At 44.6% G+C, this 18025-nt stretch overlaps 1 protein-coding gene across 1 annotated transcript in view; it reads right to left on the reverse strand.

Moving 5' to 3' along the window:
- LOC135542630 (vang-like protein 1) overlaps window positions 1-16441 on the reverse strand; it is a 51457-nt gene extending 35016 nt beyond the window's left edge. Inside the window, 2 exon segments of the mRNA XM_064969738.1 lie at window positions 8094-8368; window positions 16291-16441. Of these exon segments, the coding sequence (XP_064825810.1) occupies window positions 8094-8164 (71 nt within the window). The 5' untranslated portion in view covers window positions 8165-8368; window positions 16291-16441.
- Window positions 16442-18025: the final 1584 nt, after the last annotated feature.

The following is an 18025-nucleotide window of genomic DNA, read 5'->3' on the forward strand; positions in this document are numbered from 1 at the left end:
CAATATCAGCCGCCTAAGAGCGCAACGGGTCCTTGTTTGGGAACACACACACACACAAAGCACGCAAGAGGCTGACCAACACAAGGGTTGAAAAATGTATGGCCCTCCAGTCAAATTTGAGGCTTTTTGAGCTTGACAAATAGCCATCCTCAGCCAGGTTGGAAATTGACAGTGAAGATGAGGCCTCAGAGGCTGATGTTCAAGAGGTGGACATTGAGGAGGTCCAGGGAGAAGACATGGAAGCCTGAGAGGAAGACAACCAAAGCTTTAGACGCTTTAGTTTCTAGACTATAATTTTACAGACATATGTTGAAAACATTTTTGGGAGATGCGATGGATTATTGGGGATCATTCAATATTCCCTTTTGTTGTTCAGTGAAATCATCACGTGACGAGTCAACTCATTTAATTAAAGTTCAATTCATAACTACATTATTTGTTTTGTATCTATTGGAAGGATTTAATCACTTGCAATTATGTCTACTAATGATAAGGTAAAAGGTTTATGTTTGTCTCCACATGATATGGTAAATATATCCAATGCAAAACACATCTACATTTAAATGGTATTAATATTAATTCCCATATATTCCCACGGAAAGTTTCCACCTCTGAATATTCCCCAAAATGTGCAACCCTAGTGAAGACTATAAAATGGAGGGGATTTTCTTGCATCTTTCTTTCACTGCAGGCAGTAACGTAGCCACCTCAGTCTCAGGCAGAGGACCCGGGTGTGTTACAGTATGCCTTGTTTAGGGATGTTCAAATCCTTTAGAATACCTCACGTTGTCATATCAGATTCACTTTTTGGTGCAAAGCACTGTAGATATGTATTCCTTATGCATTAGGATAAATGCCAAACAACGTATGATGGTTCAATAGGTGTTACTGGCACATTTTACCCTGCCGTTATGGAACAGGGGCATGGATTTGGTTGTAAGAACTCGACGCCAGGACATGAAATGCAAGCTTAAGAAAAGTGCAATGTGGATATTCAATGACATTGATCACATAGATCCGTTATTGATTGACCTAAAGCAATCAAACAGCAATCAGTTTAAACTAAATAGATGAGTCACACTTCAGAGTGCCACTTACGCATACAGCATAGGTAAAAGTGGTTGGAGGATCAATGCTGATCGGACGGCCCATCAGGATATCCTGACATTAGGCTCATCAGGGAAGTGGTGTGATTGGCTGCTATGGAAGTAATGGACCTCTATAGAAGCCAGTGTGTTGTGATAGAAGGGTGTTCACCTCTCTGTTTCCTGCCTCTATTCTGGTGTTTCCCTTTTGAACAGGACACGGTTTCACACTGAAAATGACCACAGCCAACTTCCCAACCACAAACGCAGGTAAATACCCCAAAAATGCATTATTTAACAATTGCTTAAAAGAAAGTTCAACATTCAAAGCAAAGAATTGCAACAAAGTGGTGCAGGATTTGTATGAAACATATTTATTCATTGACACAGGGAAATCTGAAGTCAGTCATAGTGGATTGGCATTTTGTACCATTCATTTTCTCTGGGGACTCCCAGAGAGGACATTGACATTACATTACTTCAACACTGCATGGTACTCTAGAAATAACAGGAGAGGCACCAAGAGCCATTCAGAGCTAATACATTGAATCTAGAAGGAAGCGGAGATCCAAGTAATCCTTAATTAAATGATGGATATCATTACTAGTGCTACAATTAGTCCAGCGAGGAGCATGATCATCATTCACACTGACAGTGATGATAATTAGTAATTGGAGGAGCCCTATTGGGAGATACAGTTGAAGTCGGAAGTTTACATACATTTAAACTCAGTTTCACAATTCCTGACATTTAATTGAAAGTAAAAATTCCCTGTTTTACGTTAGTTAGGATCACCACTTTATTTGAAGAATGTTTAATGTCAGAATAATAGTAGAGTGATTTAATTCAGCTTTTATTTCTTTCATCACGTTCCCAGTGGGTCAGAAGTTTACATACAATGAATTAGCATTTGGTAGCATTTCCTTTAAATTGTTTAACCTGTTGATGCTCTGGGGGCGCTATTTCATTTTTGGGTGAAAAACGTTCCCGTTTTAAACAAGATATTTTGTCACAAAAAGATGCTCGACTATGCATATAATTGATAGCTTTCGAAAGAAAACACTCTGACGTGTCCAGAACTACCAAGATATTTTCTGTGCGTGCCCTAGAACGTGAGCTTCAGGCAAAACCAAGATGAGACGGCATCCAGGAAATGAGCAGGATTTTTGAGGCTCTGTTTTCCATTGTCTCCTTATATGGCTGTGAATGCTAGAGGAATGAGCCTGCCCTTTCTGTCATTTCCCCAAGGTGTCTGCAGCATTGTGACGTATTTGTAGGCAGATCATTGGAAGATTGACCATAAGAGACCACATTTACCACGTGTCCGCCCGGTGTCCTGCGCCAAAATTGGTGCGCAAAAGTCAGCTGCCAGTATTTTTCCATGGGATACAGAGAGGAAAGCAAGCTTCCACGAACTGCATATCAATGAAGAGATATGTGAAAAACACCTTGAGGATTGATTCCAAACAACGTTTGCCATGTTTCGGTCGATATTATGTAGTTAATCCGGAAAAAGTTTTACGTTGTAGGTGACTGAATTTTCGGTTCGTTTCGGTAGCCAGACGCAATGTAGAAAACGGAACGATTTCTCCTATACACAGACGCTTTCAGGAAAAACTGCGCATTTGGTATGTAACTGAGAGTCTCCTCATTGAAAACATCAGAAGCTCTTCAAAGGTAAATGATTTTATTTATTTGGTTATGTTTGTGAAAATGTTGCGTGCTAAATGCTACTCAAAATTCTATGCTAGCTTTGCATACTCTTACACAAATTAGTCAATTTCTATGGTTCAAAAGCATATTTTGAAAATCTGAGATGACAGTGTTGTTAAGAAAAGGCTAAGCTTGAGAGCAGACGCATTATTTTCATTTTATTTGTGATTTTCAGTTAACCTCTTGGAACTCCCCATCCCGGATCCGGGATCGTGACTAAAGCCTCAGGCTCATTAGCATAACGCAACGTTAACGATTTCTGAAAATCGGTCAAACGTTTTGGGTAGCCTTCCATTAGCTTCTCACAATAAGTTGGGTGAATTTTGGCCCATTCCTCCTGACAGAGCTGGTGTAACAGAGTCAGGTTTGTAGGCATCCTCGCTCACACACGCTTTTTCAGTTCTGCCCCAAATTTTCTATAGGCTTGAGGTCAGGGCTTTGTGATGGCCACTCCAATACTTTGACTTTGTTAAGCCATTTTGCCACAACTGTGGAAGAATGCTTGGGGTGATTGTCCATTTGGAAGACCCATTAGCAACCAAGCTTTAACTTCCTGACTGATGTCTTGAGATGCTGCTTCAATATATCCACGTAATTTTCTTCATGATGCCATCTATTTTGTGAAGCACACCAGTCCCACCTGCAGCAAAGCACCCGCACATCATGATGCTGCCAACCCCGTGCTTCAGGGTTGGGATGGTTTTCTTTGGCTTGCAAGCCTCCCCCTTTTTCCTCCAGGCAAAACGATGGTCATTATGGCCAAACAGTTCTATTTTAGTTCATCATACCAGAAGACATTTCTACAAAAAGTACGATCTTTGTCCCCATGTGCAGTTGCAAACCGTAGTCTGGCTTTTTTTATGGCGGTTTTGGAGCAGTGGCTTCTTCCTTGATGAGCGGCCTTTCAGGTTATGTCAATATAGGACTCGTTTTACTGTGGCTATAGATACTTTTGTACCTGTTTCCTCCGGCATCTTCACAAGTTCCTTTGCTGTTGTTCTGGGATTGATTTGCACTTTCCGCACCAAAGTACGTTCATCTCTAGGAGTCAGAATGCGTATCCTTCCACACAGTATGATGGCTGTGTGGTACCATGGTGTTTATACTTGCATACTATTGTTTGTGCAGATGAACGTGGTACCTTCAGACATTTGGAAATTGCTCTCAAGGATGAACCAGACTTGTGGAGGTCTACTATTGTTTTTTGAGGTCTTGGCTGATTTATTTTGATGTTTCCATGATGTCAAGCAAAGAGGCACGAAGTTTGAAAGTCGGCCTTTGAAATACATCCACAGGTACACCTCCAATTTACTCAAATTGTCAATTAGCCTTTCGGAAGCTTCTAAAGACATGACATCATTTTCTGGAATTCCAAGCTGTTTAAAGGCACAGTCAATTTAGTGTATGTAAACTTCTGACCTACTGGAACTGAGATACAGTGAATTATAAGTGAAATAATCTGTATATAAACAGTTGTTAAAAATGACTTGTGTCACACACAGTAGATATCCTAACCGACTTGTCAAAACTATAGTTTGTTAACAAGAAATTTGTGGAGTGGTTGAAAAACTAGTTTTAAATGACTCCAACTTAAGTGTATGTAACCTTCCGACTTCAACTGTAGATGATGGTGAGGAGAGTGGATGAGGAACTTATTACAGAAGTCATTAATATGGTACTGTACTACTGCACAGCCAGGATTGGGTAGAGGGGTATACTTCAAAGCAGGATCAAGGAGTTAGCAGGCTAACTTGCCTAAATATTCTGGAAATAAATTATTATTAGAAAGATAAGTAGACCATGCCCCCTTAAGCTTAACTCAACAACCAAAAATTCATATCTAAGTTTAGCTTTATGAACAAAAAAGAACTAGTTATTTCTGGTGGTTAATCAAAGTTAGCTGGCTTACTCATTGATATTCCTTTCTTGTATACCCCTCTATCTAATACCAGGTCATGTGAAACATAGGGGTTGTAAGTTAGATACGGGTAGGATTAGTTAAGTTGTTTATATGGGAGTCGATGTAAAGATTGGATGACTCATACACTGGTGCATCTGGAGGCAGCTGCTTATGACTGCTGTGATTGTTTAAAATCAATGTAGGATGGAAGATGAAGGAGAGTCTCAAGCACCCTTTTTATATCCCAGCCTGCCTTTCAGAAACAGACTTCAGGAAAGCAGAAAGTAGCTTGTGGGTAAATCAATGTGCATCTCTTCCTCCTCTCATCCTCCTCCTGCATCATTAAACACACAACGCCAGCCAGCCTCATTGCTATTCTACAGCCCTCCTCTGGTATCATTTGATTAAAAGGGAATTTGACTTCCAGCGTGGCTTCCTAAAGCAGATATGGCTTTTAGATGGAGAGTGGAAGCCTGGCAACCTAGGGCAGAGCCAAACCTGGGAGCGATTTCCACCGCAACACCCGCAGCCAAGTCTGACACTGTCTGTGCACCCCCTCTCACTGACACACTGGGCTGTGGGAAACGGGGCCAATTTACACCTCCTCCGCCAAGAGTCTGGATGAATTTGCTCGCTTTCTGCATGGCTGGCCAGCCAAACCACACACCTGTGTAAAATAGGCCCTGTGTCAATGCAGAGCTCAGAGCCCGCAAAGCTAGGTACTTACTGCCAGTGTCAGCTAACAGGAGGATGACGAGGAGCCAAATACATAACCACACTCTCAGAACAATCATATTACAGAGAGCGAGAGGCCGTTTTCACTTCACCTTGAGTGGCCGTGCTCAATGACACTGGCAGCTCTGCTCACTCTGTGTAACTGTAACGAGGAAGGGGGGCGAACAGGCAAAGAGGTGTGGCTGATAGAAAGACAACATTAAACTAACAAAGGCCATTTACTCAAGTCTAGGTCAACACAGCCACGGTCTCTATAGCTTCATGCCTGGCCATGGCACATTCATTTGCCCATCCCTCATATTGACTGGGAGAATCCATGGCGGCAGCATTGCTCAATGACACTTCTCCACAGTGTTGAGCCAGAGAGAAAGGGGCCCGGGGAGCAGTGCGTGATAGGAGCCGAGGTGAGGCCAGACTGTTGGCTAGGATTAGCTCCACTATCAGGTGACAGGGTACACGCTATATGACATGTACCAGTGTTTCCACTATAGCATTAGTCAGGCAAGGCGGGTCCCTCTTCTTGACTTGCTCTGTGGTCCCATGACTAAAAAAAATGTAGTTTCAGTTAGAAATTGAAAAAGCAGCATGTGGGTAGGGGGACTTTTCACTCCACTTGGCTTTTCCATAAGCATCAACTCTAATCAGAAAGTTCCAGAATTAGGGTGTCTCTCCAAAATGTGGCCTGCCTCAGAAATGGGAACAGTTTGGGGAACCATAATACCCAAGCAGCAAAGGGATTAAAAGTTTGGCATGAGATAGTGTAATTCATTCAATTCCCTGTGTTAAAAAGAGTGTGCCGCCATATAATTGGTGTTCTACCAATCAAAAAGAGCCAATTTTCCACATGACTGACTACCAATGTGAGAATCACTAGTCAATGATCATTGGCACGCTCCACAGACACAGAAGAGCCCCTCTCTGGAGAAGAGAAAGGAGCCTCAGAAGTTACTGTCGTAACTCAACACCACCATTACAGCGGATGCAGAAAGGCAGGTGATCTTGGTCTGGGAGAATCGTCAGTAGCTAGCAAACTACTCTGATGTACTTCAAATGACCAAGCACCACTGTCTACAGAGGCACAGTGGCTTACAATGGGGACCGACTGGGTTCCCTGTGTATAAATCGCACTAGAGACAACACTGCAAAAACACCACAAGGCAGTGACCCGGAGTCAGTGGGAGAGACGTTTAACACGGTATAGTAGCACGCAGCTTAAGCCATGGTAATATCTTGGAAATCCACCTCCTGCTGTGGACCATCAAAGTTAATTCTGTTGTATGTTTTTTAGCTTTAGTTGTGTACCATGGCCAGACACGGGAACTCAGAGAGGCACACAGCTGTTTACATGTCTGCTTGTGTGTGTGCGTTTGTGTGTATCCGTCAAAGTCTGGCACAGATGCAATTAGACAATGGCAACCTGAAGCCTCTTCATGCATGGCACCCGTTGGAGTAAAAGGATTATACTTCAGATGAGACAGGGGTTTTCAAAGCCAAGTGTTTCTCTTTTGTCTATTGAATTAGAGGCCAGCCAGTGGCTTTAGCATCGTGGGAGAGAGGAGCGAGTGGAAAGGTGTTTGGCAAGGAGGCCCTGTATCGCCGTCACTCACTTCCTGCATCCCAAACGGCACCCTATTCCTTACATAGTGCACTACTTTTGACTGGAGCCCTGTGGGCCCTGGCCAGAAACAGTGCACTATATCGGGAATAGGGTGATCTTTAGGTCACAGTCACCCTCTCCAGACTTACAGATACAGGAAGAGAGGGGATTGGGTGGTCTTTAGGACAGTCACCCTCTCCAGAGTTACAGATACAGGAAGAGAGGGGATTGGGCAGGAAAGTGAGTGCCCCTTCCCCCACACCCAAGCCCACTTTCATTTACAACAGTGTGCCCAGTTTTCATTGCCTAGCTTCAGACTACAAGGTTAAATCTTCCCCCCGGGAGAACGTGAGAGGAGCGCTGGGGCAGGGGAGCGGAGAGGCCTCTCCATCCAGTGATACGCCTGCCCAAATCTATCCCATGGGAGTGGTGGTGACACCACTGGAGAGAGGGAGGGAGGGAGGAGGTCAAGTGGAGATTAACGAGGGAGGGCAGCTGCTGGCTTTTCAACACGTCCGGGGCTTGGGAGCGAGGGATCGGCGACTGACTGGAGCCGAGTGGGCGCGTGAGAGTCAAGAGAGCATAGAGAAAAAGGAAATGAGCGAGAGATAGCGAGCGAGGGAGAGGTAGAGCGAGAGAGATATTTAGCACATGAAGGTTTCAGGGGGTCCCACCAGATTCAGCCATAGAGGGATCCTTTCCCCTGGGTAACAGGTCCCAGAGAGAGAGAGGGAAGGAAGAGGGAGAGAGAGGGGGATGTGCTGGCTGGATAAAGGAGGAGCTGTGTGGAACAGGAGCCCCTTGCTTGTGGCCCTTCACGTATCAGCTGAGCCATCAGTCAGGCCTCTTCAGCACCTGTCCCCCTCTCCCTTCCTGAGCCTGTCAGATACTGCTATTCCACTAATGACAGACAAATAACCCCACACTGCCCTGTGGTGGACAGATGGAGGGAGGGGAAAGAGGGGACAGAGGCGAGGAAGAGAGAACAATTTATTAGAGGTTCCGTGACCGTCTATCCATCAAACTAGAGAGGCTATGAAAGCCAAGAACTTGTTCCTCTTACCCGTGTCTGTGGGATCCCCGGGAGCGACCAGAGTAGTATGAGTACCCTGAGTAGGTGGACTCCGTGTCCATGGCGACGAGGTCCTTCCTCCCGGGCGAATGGCCAAGGGCCTCGCGGAGGTTGCTGGGCTTTGCCGCAGGCAGACGCAGCGGAAGCTTGTGGGCAGTCTTGTCCGGTGGCAGGCGGAGCTCGCTCAGGAGATTGGCAGAGGCCGCAAGCTGTCGGGGGTCAATCTTGAAAGCAACCCTGGGGGTTCCCGACTAGGAAACATCAACCTGGGGAGGAGACAGAGAGAGAGAGACAGCCAGGTCTGGTCAGAGGACAGACTATGGACAGAGTTTTTTTCATCCACTCAGAGTTTTGGGTTGAAATGGTGATCTACAACAGCCCAGTTGATACTGTGTGTTGCAGATATCTCTGCACATTGCTTCCACTTTGCCTTTTACTCTGGAATGAACATTCCAGGAGATAAATATGAGAAAAACACAATCGCTTCATTTAAGCAGCATTTTCTACATTCCCATTAGGCAGGCTAGGAAAATCTTTATTTTAATGAAGATTGTGCGATTCCTCCCACACACACACACCAAATGAAGCTTGACACAGGAGACCCTTGAAACCATTGGACTAGTTTCTGTTGATTCTAATATAAAAGGTAAATTGTGAAAGGCTCTTCTTACTTCTAACCTAATTGACAACTAAAACCTACAGTAGTTCACAGAGAGTTTAAGCACTAAGCACACCCACAAACAACAGAACAGCAGCAGACCTAGCTATGAACCCCTCCCTCAACAAATAGACCTTTCCACAGACAGACTGGCCTATGAGAAGAGAGATTGAATTGGAATGTTGTGCAGAGCATGCAGGTCTACGTTTGGAGCTTCAACAAAACAATAGTCGGCTGGAGCGCAAAACGCCACTGCCCTCGCCCCCCCTCCTCCTCCACCACACTCAGCCCCAGCCTTATCAATGAGAGCCATCTCCAGAGGGAAATCTGGCAGTGACCAGCTCCAGCAGCGAGGCGAGGCTCTCCTCTCTTCCATTCCACTAGCGTGACATCATCACACAGACAAAGTGCTCCAGGTGAAACATCCAAACACTATCACATTATTAAACCAAGAAGCTTTCAGAGGGGAATTGAGACAACCAGCCAACACACAAACAGATGCCGTAAAATATCGAATATAGCTTCAGGCCTATATTCTGTGTTTAAGTCTATAACATTGGAAACATTCTTTCCCATGAGGATAAATCTCCCAGACAAATGCTAAAAAGCTGTGTGGATGCAGAGGAGGACCGAAACTCAAACATCAAGTGGATTTCAATATCAAAGGCAGGACAAAAAAAAAAACTCCCCACTAATTCCATACCATTAGTTCTACTCCCAGGCCTGGCTAAAGACTTTACAGCATCCACTAGGAGATGCAGGTCTGATAAGAGCATTTATTGGGTGCCCTTGATTTGATTACATATACAGGAGGATATGATTTAACAGTTGTCCTTAAATGACTGAAGATAAGAGGGAACTGAGGAGGGTGAACAAGGTGAAAAGGAAAGAGTAGAAACAGACGTGGTGAAATAACGAGATTACGATGAGGCACAGGGCTGAGTAACAATGCATGGGGAAACAGAGAGACAAGTGAGTTGTGGCGTACTCTCCTACGGGGCTGGGAGAGCTGGGGACAGACGTACACACACAGCAGGTAAACCATCAGGGCTGAGGCATATAGGGAGGTGAGGGGTCGGTTCTCTGTGGCATCAGAGATGGGGCCTCGTCCAGACAGAGAGCCTCTAACAGCTGGAGGTAACGGGACAGGAAGGTGAACGGCACCCGTTACATAAACTCACACCCATCAATGCAATAATATGGCAGAAGAGCTGATAACCCTAAGGATTCCATTTTGACCTAGAACCCTCCAATCAAATTTAAAGAATAATTCAATGAAAATGTAGCATTTCAGAAAGGAGCATTGACAAAGTGATAACATATGTTGTATTGTAACACAGGTGATAAATAATGTATCCAGCACAGGAGGCTGGTGGCACCTTAGAGAAAACAGGCTCGTGGTAATGATTGGAGAGGAATCAATAGAATGGTATCAAAACCATTAAAACACATGGTTTCCAGGTGTTTGATGTCATTCCATTTACTCCATTCCAGCCATTATATGAGCCGTCCTCCCCTCAGCAGCCTCTTGTGGTATACAGCTTGTATTGGGCCAAAATCCCTAGTGAAATCTTCAATGTAAACAAGGAGCTGAAGGAGAGAGGTTAAGGTGAACCTTGTTTAATTTACAAACATATCCCAGAAACGAGCACACTCACTGGGCAGTACACTTAAAGCATTCCATCTCCCATGACACCTTGCAGCAGAGGAAGTCCACTCTAACTGACCCAGATCTGTTGTGAAATTAACCAGAGGGCTACAGTCACCACTCTCCGTCTCCACCACAGTTACGTCCTGCTGTCCTGACGTGTTTGGAGTTAGCAGTATAGTATACATGCTCATTGAAACACTTTTGGAATATCACAAGTGTATCAGTATAGCTTCCGTCCCTCTCCTCACCCCTACCTGGGCTCGAACCAGGGACCCTCTGCTAACATCAACAACTGCCTCCCAGGAAGCATCGTTACCTATCGCTCCACAAAAGCCGCGGAAACAACTACTTCACGTTCTCGGTGCCAGTGACGACTGAAATGGCTAGCTAGTTAGCGTGCACCCCACTAAGTAGCTAGCCATTTCACACCGATTACACAAGCAAAGCACAATTGTGCACACATTAACTACCGCAGCAGTCACAACGGAAGCCATGGGAAGTAGAGCGGGGCTCGAACTCTCCCTTGGGGCACTCCCTCTGTTTTCATCCTGCTGCTGCTGCTTTCATAACCGCATTTGTTCCAGTTGTTTCATTGAAAAGAGCTGCTCATCCAAGATACTGCCCCGTGCCATCTTATCTGCCACTTAGAAGGGAAAACTAGAGAAATACTAGAAACTAGTGGCAGTTGGGGTGAATGTAAACAATGACCCATATAGTGTGTGTATGTGTGTGTGTGTGTGTGTGTGTGTGTGTGTGTGTGTGTGTGTGTGTGTGTATGCTTGCACATGGGGATTGAAAAAGCTAGTTCTATCAAACAGTCCAAATATTTCCATTTAAAAAAAACGACAGCACTCTTGCTGACACGCTTTTAAACGTCTGAATCATCAGAGGGAATACTGAACAACATGATGACAAACCTCTCTAAAGCTGTTTTACTCTACTGAAGAGCCAGCTGCCAGCTCAGTCACTGTGCCAGTAAGGCAAACAAAATAGCTCTGGTGTGAGACAGACAGAATGGCTGCTTTTAGACAGGTAGCACAATTATGATTTTTTTTTTTACCAATCAGATCAGCACTGAAATATCTGATGTGATATGTCAAAAGACCAGGTAGGACAATCCAGACTCTCGCAAGAGTAAAGCAGGGCTAAATACAGCCTCCAGACACTCTGGCAGGGTGAGGCAAGGCTACAGCCGCTGTAGCTAGGATAAGGCAAGGCTACAGCCGCTGTAGCTAGGATAAGGCAAGGCTACAGCCGCTGTAGCTAGGATAAGGCAAGGCTACAGCCGCTGTAGCTAGGATAAGGCAGAGGGCCTGGGTTGAGGACTACAGATACTGCTACAGAGTGCAGACAGAGCGCAGAGAGCGCAGACAGAGCGCAGACAGAGCGCAGACAGAGCACAGAGTAAATAAGGTTGGTTCTGCATACAGCATCACAGAGGTATTTCCATCTCCTGTGCTAATACTTTTAAGAATGAGGAATGAAACAGGGATTAACAGGGTTAAATAGATGGGGGTCAGAGAGAGAAGATCACAGCCACCTTGCCAGTCACCAGCTGCCCAACAGCCCAGCTAAGCTGCTTTATGTCAACGAATTTGGCCGAAATGAGTTTCAATTGAAGATGTTGGTGACTGAAGGCAGCTTTGAGGGCTGTCTTCAACATATCTATAAGGGAAACACTAATCTGGTCACTGGTCTTTACTTATAGTGGTGCCAGTGGCCGTGCAGCACTAAAGCCTCTGTGCCCCCCCCCCCCCCCCACACACACACACACACACACACACACACACAACTTAGGGAAGCCATCAGGTTATCCATGGCAGCCAAAGCCAGCAGCGTTTGCCTGCCTCTGATTTGGTCTATGGCGGGACAAGCTGGCAGCGGCCCAGAGCCTGCCAATGAGAGCCTCCTTGTTTATCTTCCTCCATTCAGTCGCTCTTTTCCTTTTTACACTGAATAAACATCCTCTCACTGTGAAGGACCACACCCTCAGAGAGCCGGGAAAGAGAGGCATGGGCAGTGATCTGCAGGGTAGAGAAACACACACACACACACAGGTGTGACTCTGGAATTCATGCTTGAGGAACTGCGGGAGTGTAAATACCCACGAATGAAATGCACAGGATGACAAACATGCGGCAGCACACCATCAAAGCAAAGAAACAAGAAAACAACCATCTAACCAGCAAGCTCATTAACAAAGCCGCATCAAGTGCCGGCTAACCAAATCCAAACCCAGACACATCCTCAAGACCTCCCACACATCCGTCTTCCTCCAGAGCAGGTCGTAGTAACAGTCTGTTGATAACAGAGCAAACAAAACAACAACAGACCAACACAGGAACGATAGAGTAGTCATGTAGTTCAATCCTTGTGAAAAAAACTAACATTTGTATTGCATTTTTCTTCTTTAGGTAAAAGGTAGTTTCTTAATTCATGGTTTCAACAGCGACAGTGAGTCCACAGATTGGTCTTGTAATTCCAACCAAGCTTCCGGCTCCAAAGACAGTAATCTAATCCCACTGTATATGACAGCCTAATTTACAGATCCTTCACTACTCACAGCCTTTAATAGGAGATGGGACTCTCTCCCAAACTGGGGAAGAGACAAACTAGGCTACTGTACTTTCCCAAAAAGATTCATTCTCTCTCGTGACCGAGTCTAAGCACAAGGCTCTGCCAACCGGGGCAGGTATTCAGGAACAAAGGGGAGCCCTGACTGAAGCCATCTCCTGTGCTAGCCTGTGACCAGGGAGTACAGCTGTACCATGTGCCCAACAGAGCCCCTCCCACACCTCACCACAACATAAACAAAGGGCCTATTAAAAGCTCATCATCATTACCAGCCAATGATATGCCTGACCTTCATTAGCCAAGGTATTCCAGCTAGGCCATATGTATCAGAGGCAAACAGCTGTGTTGTGGTGGTGCGGATGTGAGAAACTAAGACCTTTAGCTGCGATACAGAGAGGAGCGTTCCAATCACTGGAGGACAAAATGACAACACTGACATTTGTACAAGCAGCTCCCAACGAGGCACGCCCTTCCTGCCCTGTTTCTTTCACATGAAACAATATTCATTGAGAATGCATGCACACGCATACCGGCACACATACTGTACACACACGTCCAATCATAATTCTCACTGTAAAATCTACTTGGACTCTATTAACTCCAAGCTAACACAAGCGTAATGAAAGACAAGCTGAACACGGGAGAGATGATGACTTATTAAGGTAACATGATTCATCTGAGACGCCGGAGGGGTGGGGGGGGGGGGTTCGACCGAGGGAAGAAACACGAGTCAGCGACTAAATGTGTTCCTCTAAATCACATGGTGATCGAGATGCTGTCCATGGAGCAAATGAACCCATTAATTGTATCCACATTCCAGAATGTCACCCCCTCTCCCGGCCATTCATTAGTGTCAGAGATGCAGAGAAACAGAGGCCCAAATGGAACCCTATTCCCTTTATAGTGCACTACCTTTGACCAGGACACATACGGCTCTGGTCAAAAGTAGTGTGCTATAAAGAGAAGAGGGTGCCATTTTGGGACTCACAAGAGAGGCAGACACCACAAGAGAGGCAGACACCACAGGTTATTAAGGCCGAGTTCAGACAGGCTGCTCTATTCTCATCTTTTTTTCCCCACTAATTGGTCTTTCGACCAATCAGAGCTGAAAAATATCTGTTCTGGGCTGCCCGTCTAAACAGAGCCTTAGAGCCTAAAGAGACAGCTCTCATAGCACATGAGGAGCATAACAATTAAGCTGGGATTTCTCTATATAAAATGATAAGCTCAAAAAGAGGAGAAAGCACTGCAGAATAAAAGAGCTAGATTCCAAGGTGTAGCCTGTTACTGTAATGTTGCAGCAGTGTTACCGTCTGTGTTGCAGTACTTTGGCTTCCAAACATACTGGATTAAAATAAGATAAGATGAAGAACCCCCTTCTTGCTGTTGTATGTACTTTGTATGGTCGCACATTATCTAAGATTATGGTGAAAGATGTCCTCTTGGACTTTTTCCCAGGATGCAGCTGTCTCTCTGTACTTCTGTAGCTGAGCAGAGGCACTTGATCTGTGATTACTCCTTCAAGCAATTCCCACATGGTTTGCAATCACATCTCTCTTGATCACCGACACAAATACCACAATACTACACCTAAAGCTCTCACAGGGGCAGTATCCCTCCCCATCCATGTTGACGATCACTCACACGAGGAGCTTATGACAGTTATCATGTCATTACCTTTAAAATATTCTCTTTGCAAATGTGAAGAGACACACAAACTGAAGCCATTTAGCCTACCAGAATGGAGAGCGCTGCAGGAGCATGTCATGTTCATGGGGAGGGATACTGCCCCTGTTCAAATGCCACAAGGAAACTACCTATAATCACATTTCCCTGACATTAGGCTCGGTGTAAAGTTAAAAGAGATGATAATGGCTTCAGTGAATTATTCATGGTCAGATAGGAAGATACTTACATTTTCACTCGTGAGTGTATTCTCTTGTCTGAGACAAGTCAGTCATGTTGAACAACACAAAGGGAGTTTCATTGTTCAGCGTTTCCTAAGCACTACCACCAACCAACCATCCTGGTTCCTTACTGCACCTGGGGGCTGTGGAGTTTCAATAGAGCTGTATATTGGAGTCAATTCCATCTGAGCATCTAGAGAATTTATGAAGGTTAGCTACATCGTATTCACAGTCTGAGTATTCAAACAGTCTCCTATTCTTATGAAATCATCTTAAACACTGAGTAAATATGTTGGTTTGGGTTTGTTTATTCAACACAGAGGTGTACCATCTACTGTGGTCCATCACGGTCTGTTCAGATGAATTACCATACCGGTCTATTGTATGTTTTGGGACTGACAGTCCATAAGGTTCAGTTAACACTTTACATTACATTGTTACACCTTTACTACAGCCTGGCTAACACCAAGCATGTGGTGAAGGCAAATCATGGGAATTCTACTAATTTATTCCCTACTCTACCTAATGCAAAGTGCTAGTTTTCGGATTGGACTGTCATTTTCATACAACAGCATAATCAGACTGTAGTGAAGTTTTACAGTTGTTTCTCTGCCTGACCCCACCTGTAACCCAAATGGCTGACTTCCATAGGAAACTCCCTGGTCTCTGCTCGGCCTCCTGAGCCCTGCCCAGACAGTTGGTTCGATAACTAAAATGTTAAAAAGAGCAAGTTAATATTTAAGGATAAATGGTTTATGAAATGAAACTGTCGGCACGCGAGTGAATGATATCAATGAACCACTGTGCAACATTGTTTCTGGAGACGCAACGCTGTCGCCGATGGTAACAAGATAAGCAGACTGAACTACAAACGAATTCGGTCAACCGTGTGCAAGAAAGTGGTTCAAAGTTAAGTCCGAAAATTTGTTTGAGACTTTTGAGTTAGGTTATTATTGAAGCAATTGAATTGAACAACACACGACTATTGTCATTCTAATTGTAACGCTTTAGAAAACATTAACTCCTGCTTTACATGACTTTCAAGGGTTAACTTTACACCCTACATTGGCTGACTGCAGTCCTTTAGATTGAGGGAATTCTAAAATCACATTTTCTCTCCACATGTAGCCTACAGCTCATGTAGCGTATTAGAAAACACAAACGGGTACTCGTAGGTTGTACTAATACAATGTAGGCCTGTCTACCTGTAAAACAAACAAAAAAACGAATTTTCACCGAAGAAAAATAAGTAGTAGTGTAGCTTACATGAAGCAGGAACAAGCCAACCAAACTCCCAATTTACATCGGGCTCAATCGCACTCATAAAATTCAACGAACAACTCCTCAACGTGGGATGCAGACGTTGGAATTCTGACTGTTTCGCGCACGGCTACTCACCTTCACTGGAGGTAAACCATTCCAAGAAGAGATTTCATCCAAAAATGTAAACGAAATAGTTCTCCCTTCGAGCACACGGTACAGTCAGGGACAAGCCCGGGTTCAAGCCGTTGTACAGGGGGCAGCACTTACATGATGAGGGAAATGTGTAGTGCGACAATGGTACGCTAGGGGAGAATGGTGATGGCTGTGAACTGTCAAGTGATTGCAGTAGGCTGTACAATGCAAATATAGTCAAATAGGATAAAACCGCAAGACCAAATGACTTGGCAAAATAATCTTTACTTGTCTGACAGGTAGGCTACTGGTGTTTGCAATTAATTTCTGATTCAGAGTCCAGTTCACACCCACATTTCAAAGTTGTGTTTTGCGCTGACCAAACATTCAACACCTTCGGTGAGTGTCAGAAACACCCGCAGCTCGGCTCTGTTAGGGGGACATGTCACAAATAGCTGAAGTGGGACAAGTGACAGGAGAGTGCAAATAGCTTAGGGTTTGGTGCCATGGAAACCAGGGAAAGTTAAACAACATTCACCCTTCTGTCTCCGGGGGATGTTTTCAGTGAAGTGCACATTACATGCATTGCAAGTCATATATGCACTTAGCCTTGCCTAACTTGTATTTATTAATCCTAATATGAACATTCAAATCAATTGTTTTGGTCACATACACATGGTTAGCAGATGCTATTGTGAGTGTAGCGAAATGCTTGTGCATCTAGTCCCCACAGTGCAGCAATATCTAACAAGTAATATCAAACAATTCCACAACAGATAGCTAAAATGCACAAATCTAAGTAAAGGAATGGAATAAGGATATTTAAATATAATTATATGGATGAGCAATGACAGAGCGGTTTAGGCTAAGATGGCTAATAGATAGTATAGAACACAGTATATACATATGAGATGAGTAATGAAAGATATGTAAACATTATTAAAGTGGCATTATTATAGTGAGTGGTGATCCAGTTATTAAAGTGGCCAATGATTTCAAGTCTGTATGTAGGCAGCAACCTCTCTGTGCTAGTGATTGCTGTTTAACAGTCTGATGGCCTTGAGATAGAAGCTGTTTTTCAGTCTCTCAGTCCCAGCATTGATGCACCTGTACTGACCTCACCTTCTCGGTGGTAGCGGGTGAACAGGCAGTGGCTTGGGTGGTTGTTGTCCTTGATGATCTTTTTGGCCTTCCTGTGACATTGGGTGGTGTAGGTGTCCTGGAGGGCAGGTAGTTTTCCCCCCGTGATGCGTTGTGCAGACCGCACCACCCTCTGGAAAGCCCTGTGTTTGTGGGTGTTGCTTTCACGAGGCTTATTCCATTATATAGATTCTAGAATAATGAAATGTGTCCTGTTATATAAAGTGACATCCTCTTGCTTGAGTACCATCATGGTTTATCTCATTGCAACATGAACAAAGCAGATGAGTGATTAGCATCATGTTTTATCAGTGCAGTCCATCGGACCTTAGAGAGATATAGTAGGGTGCTTGGTTCCAGTCAGTGAAAGACAACAAAGAGCTCAGTGAAGCCTTAGAGCTGGCTCTTAAAGGGGAATGTAAATAATGTTGGGGGGTTTCTTCCCTCGGACCTCCAGAGCCTCTATGCTAGTCAAGTTCAGATGGTGTCAATGATGTGTCAGTCTGCAACATACCTTCAGAGCACCTCATTGGCAAGGAGTCTGCTCTGAAGACCAATCGATTCTCAACCAGATGCGTGGAACACGAAATACTAGGAA

Source organism: Oncorhynchus masou, chromosome 6 (assembly GCF_036934945.1).
Source record: "Oncorhynchus masou masou isolate Uvic2021 chromosome 6, UVic_Omas_1.1, whole genome shotgun sequence".
Classification (NCBI taxonomy): Eukaryota; Metazoa; Chordata; class Actinopteri; order Salmoniformes; family Salmonidae; genus Oncorhynchus; species Oncorhynchus masou.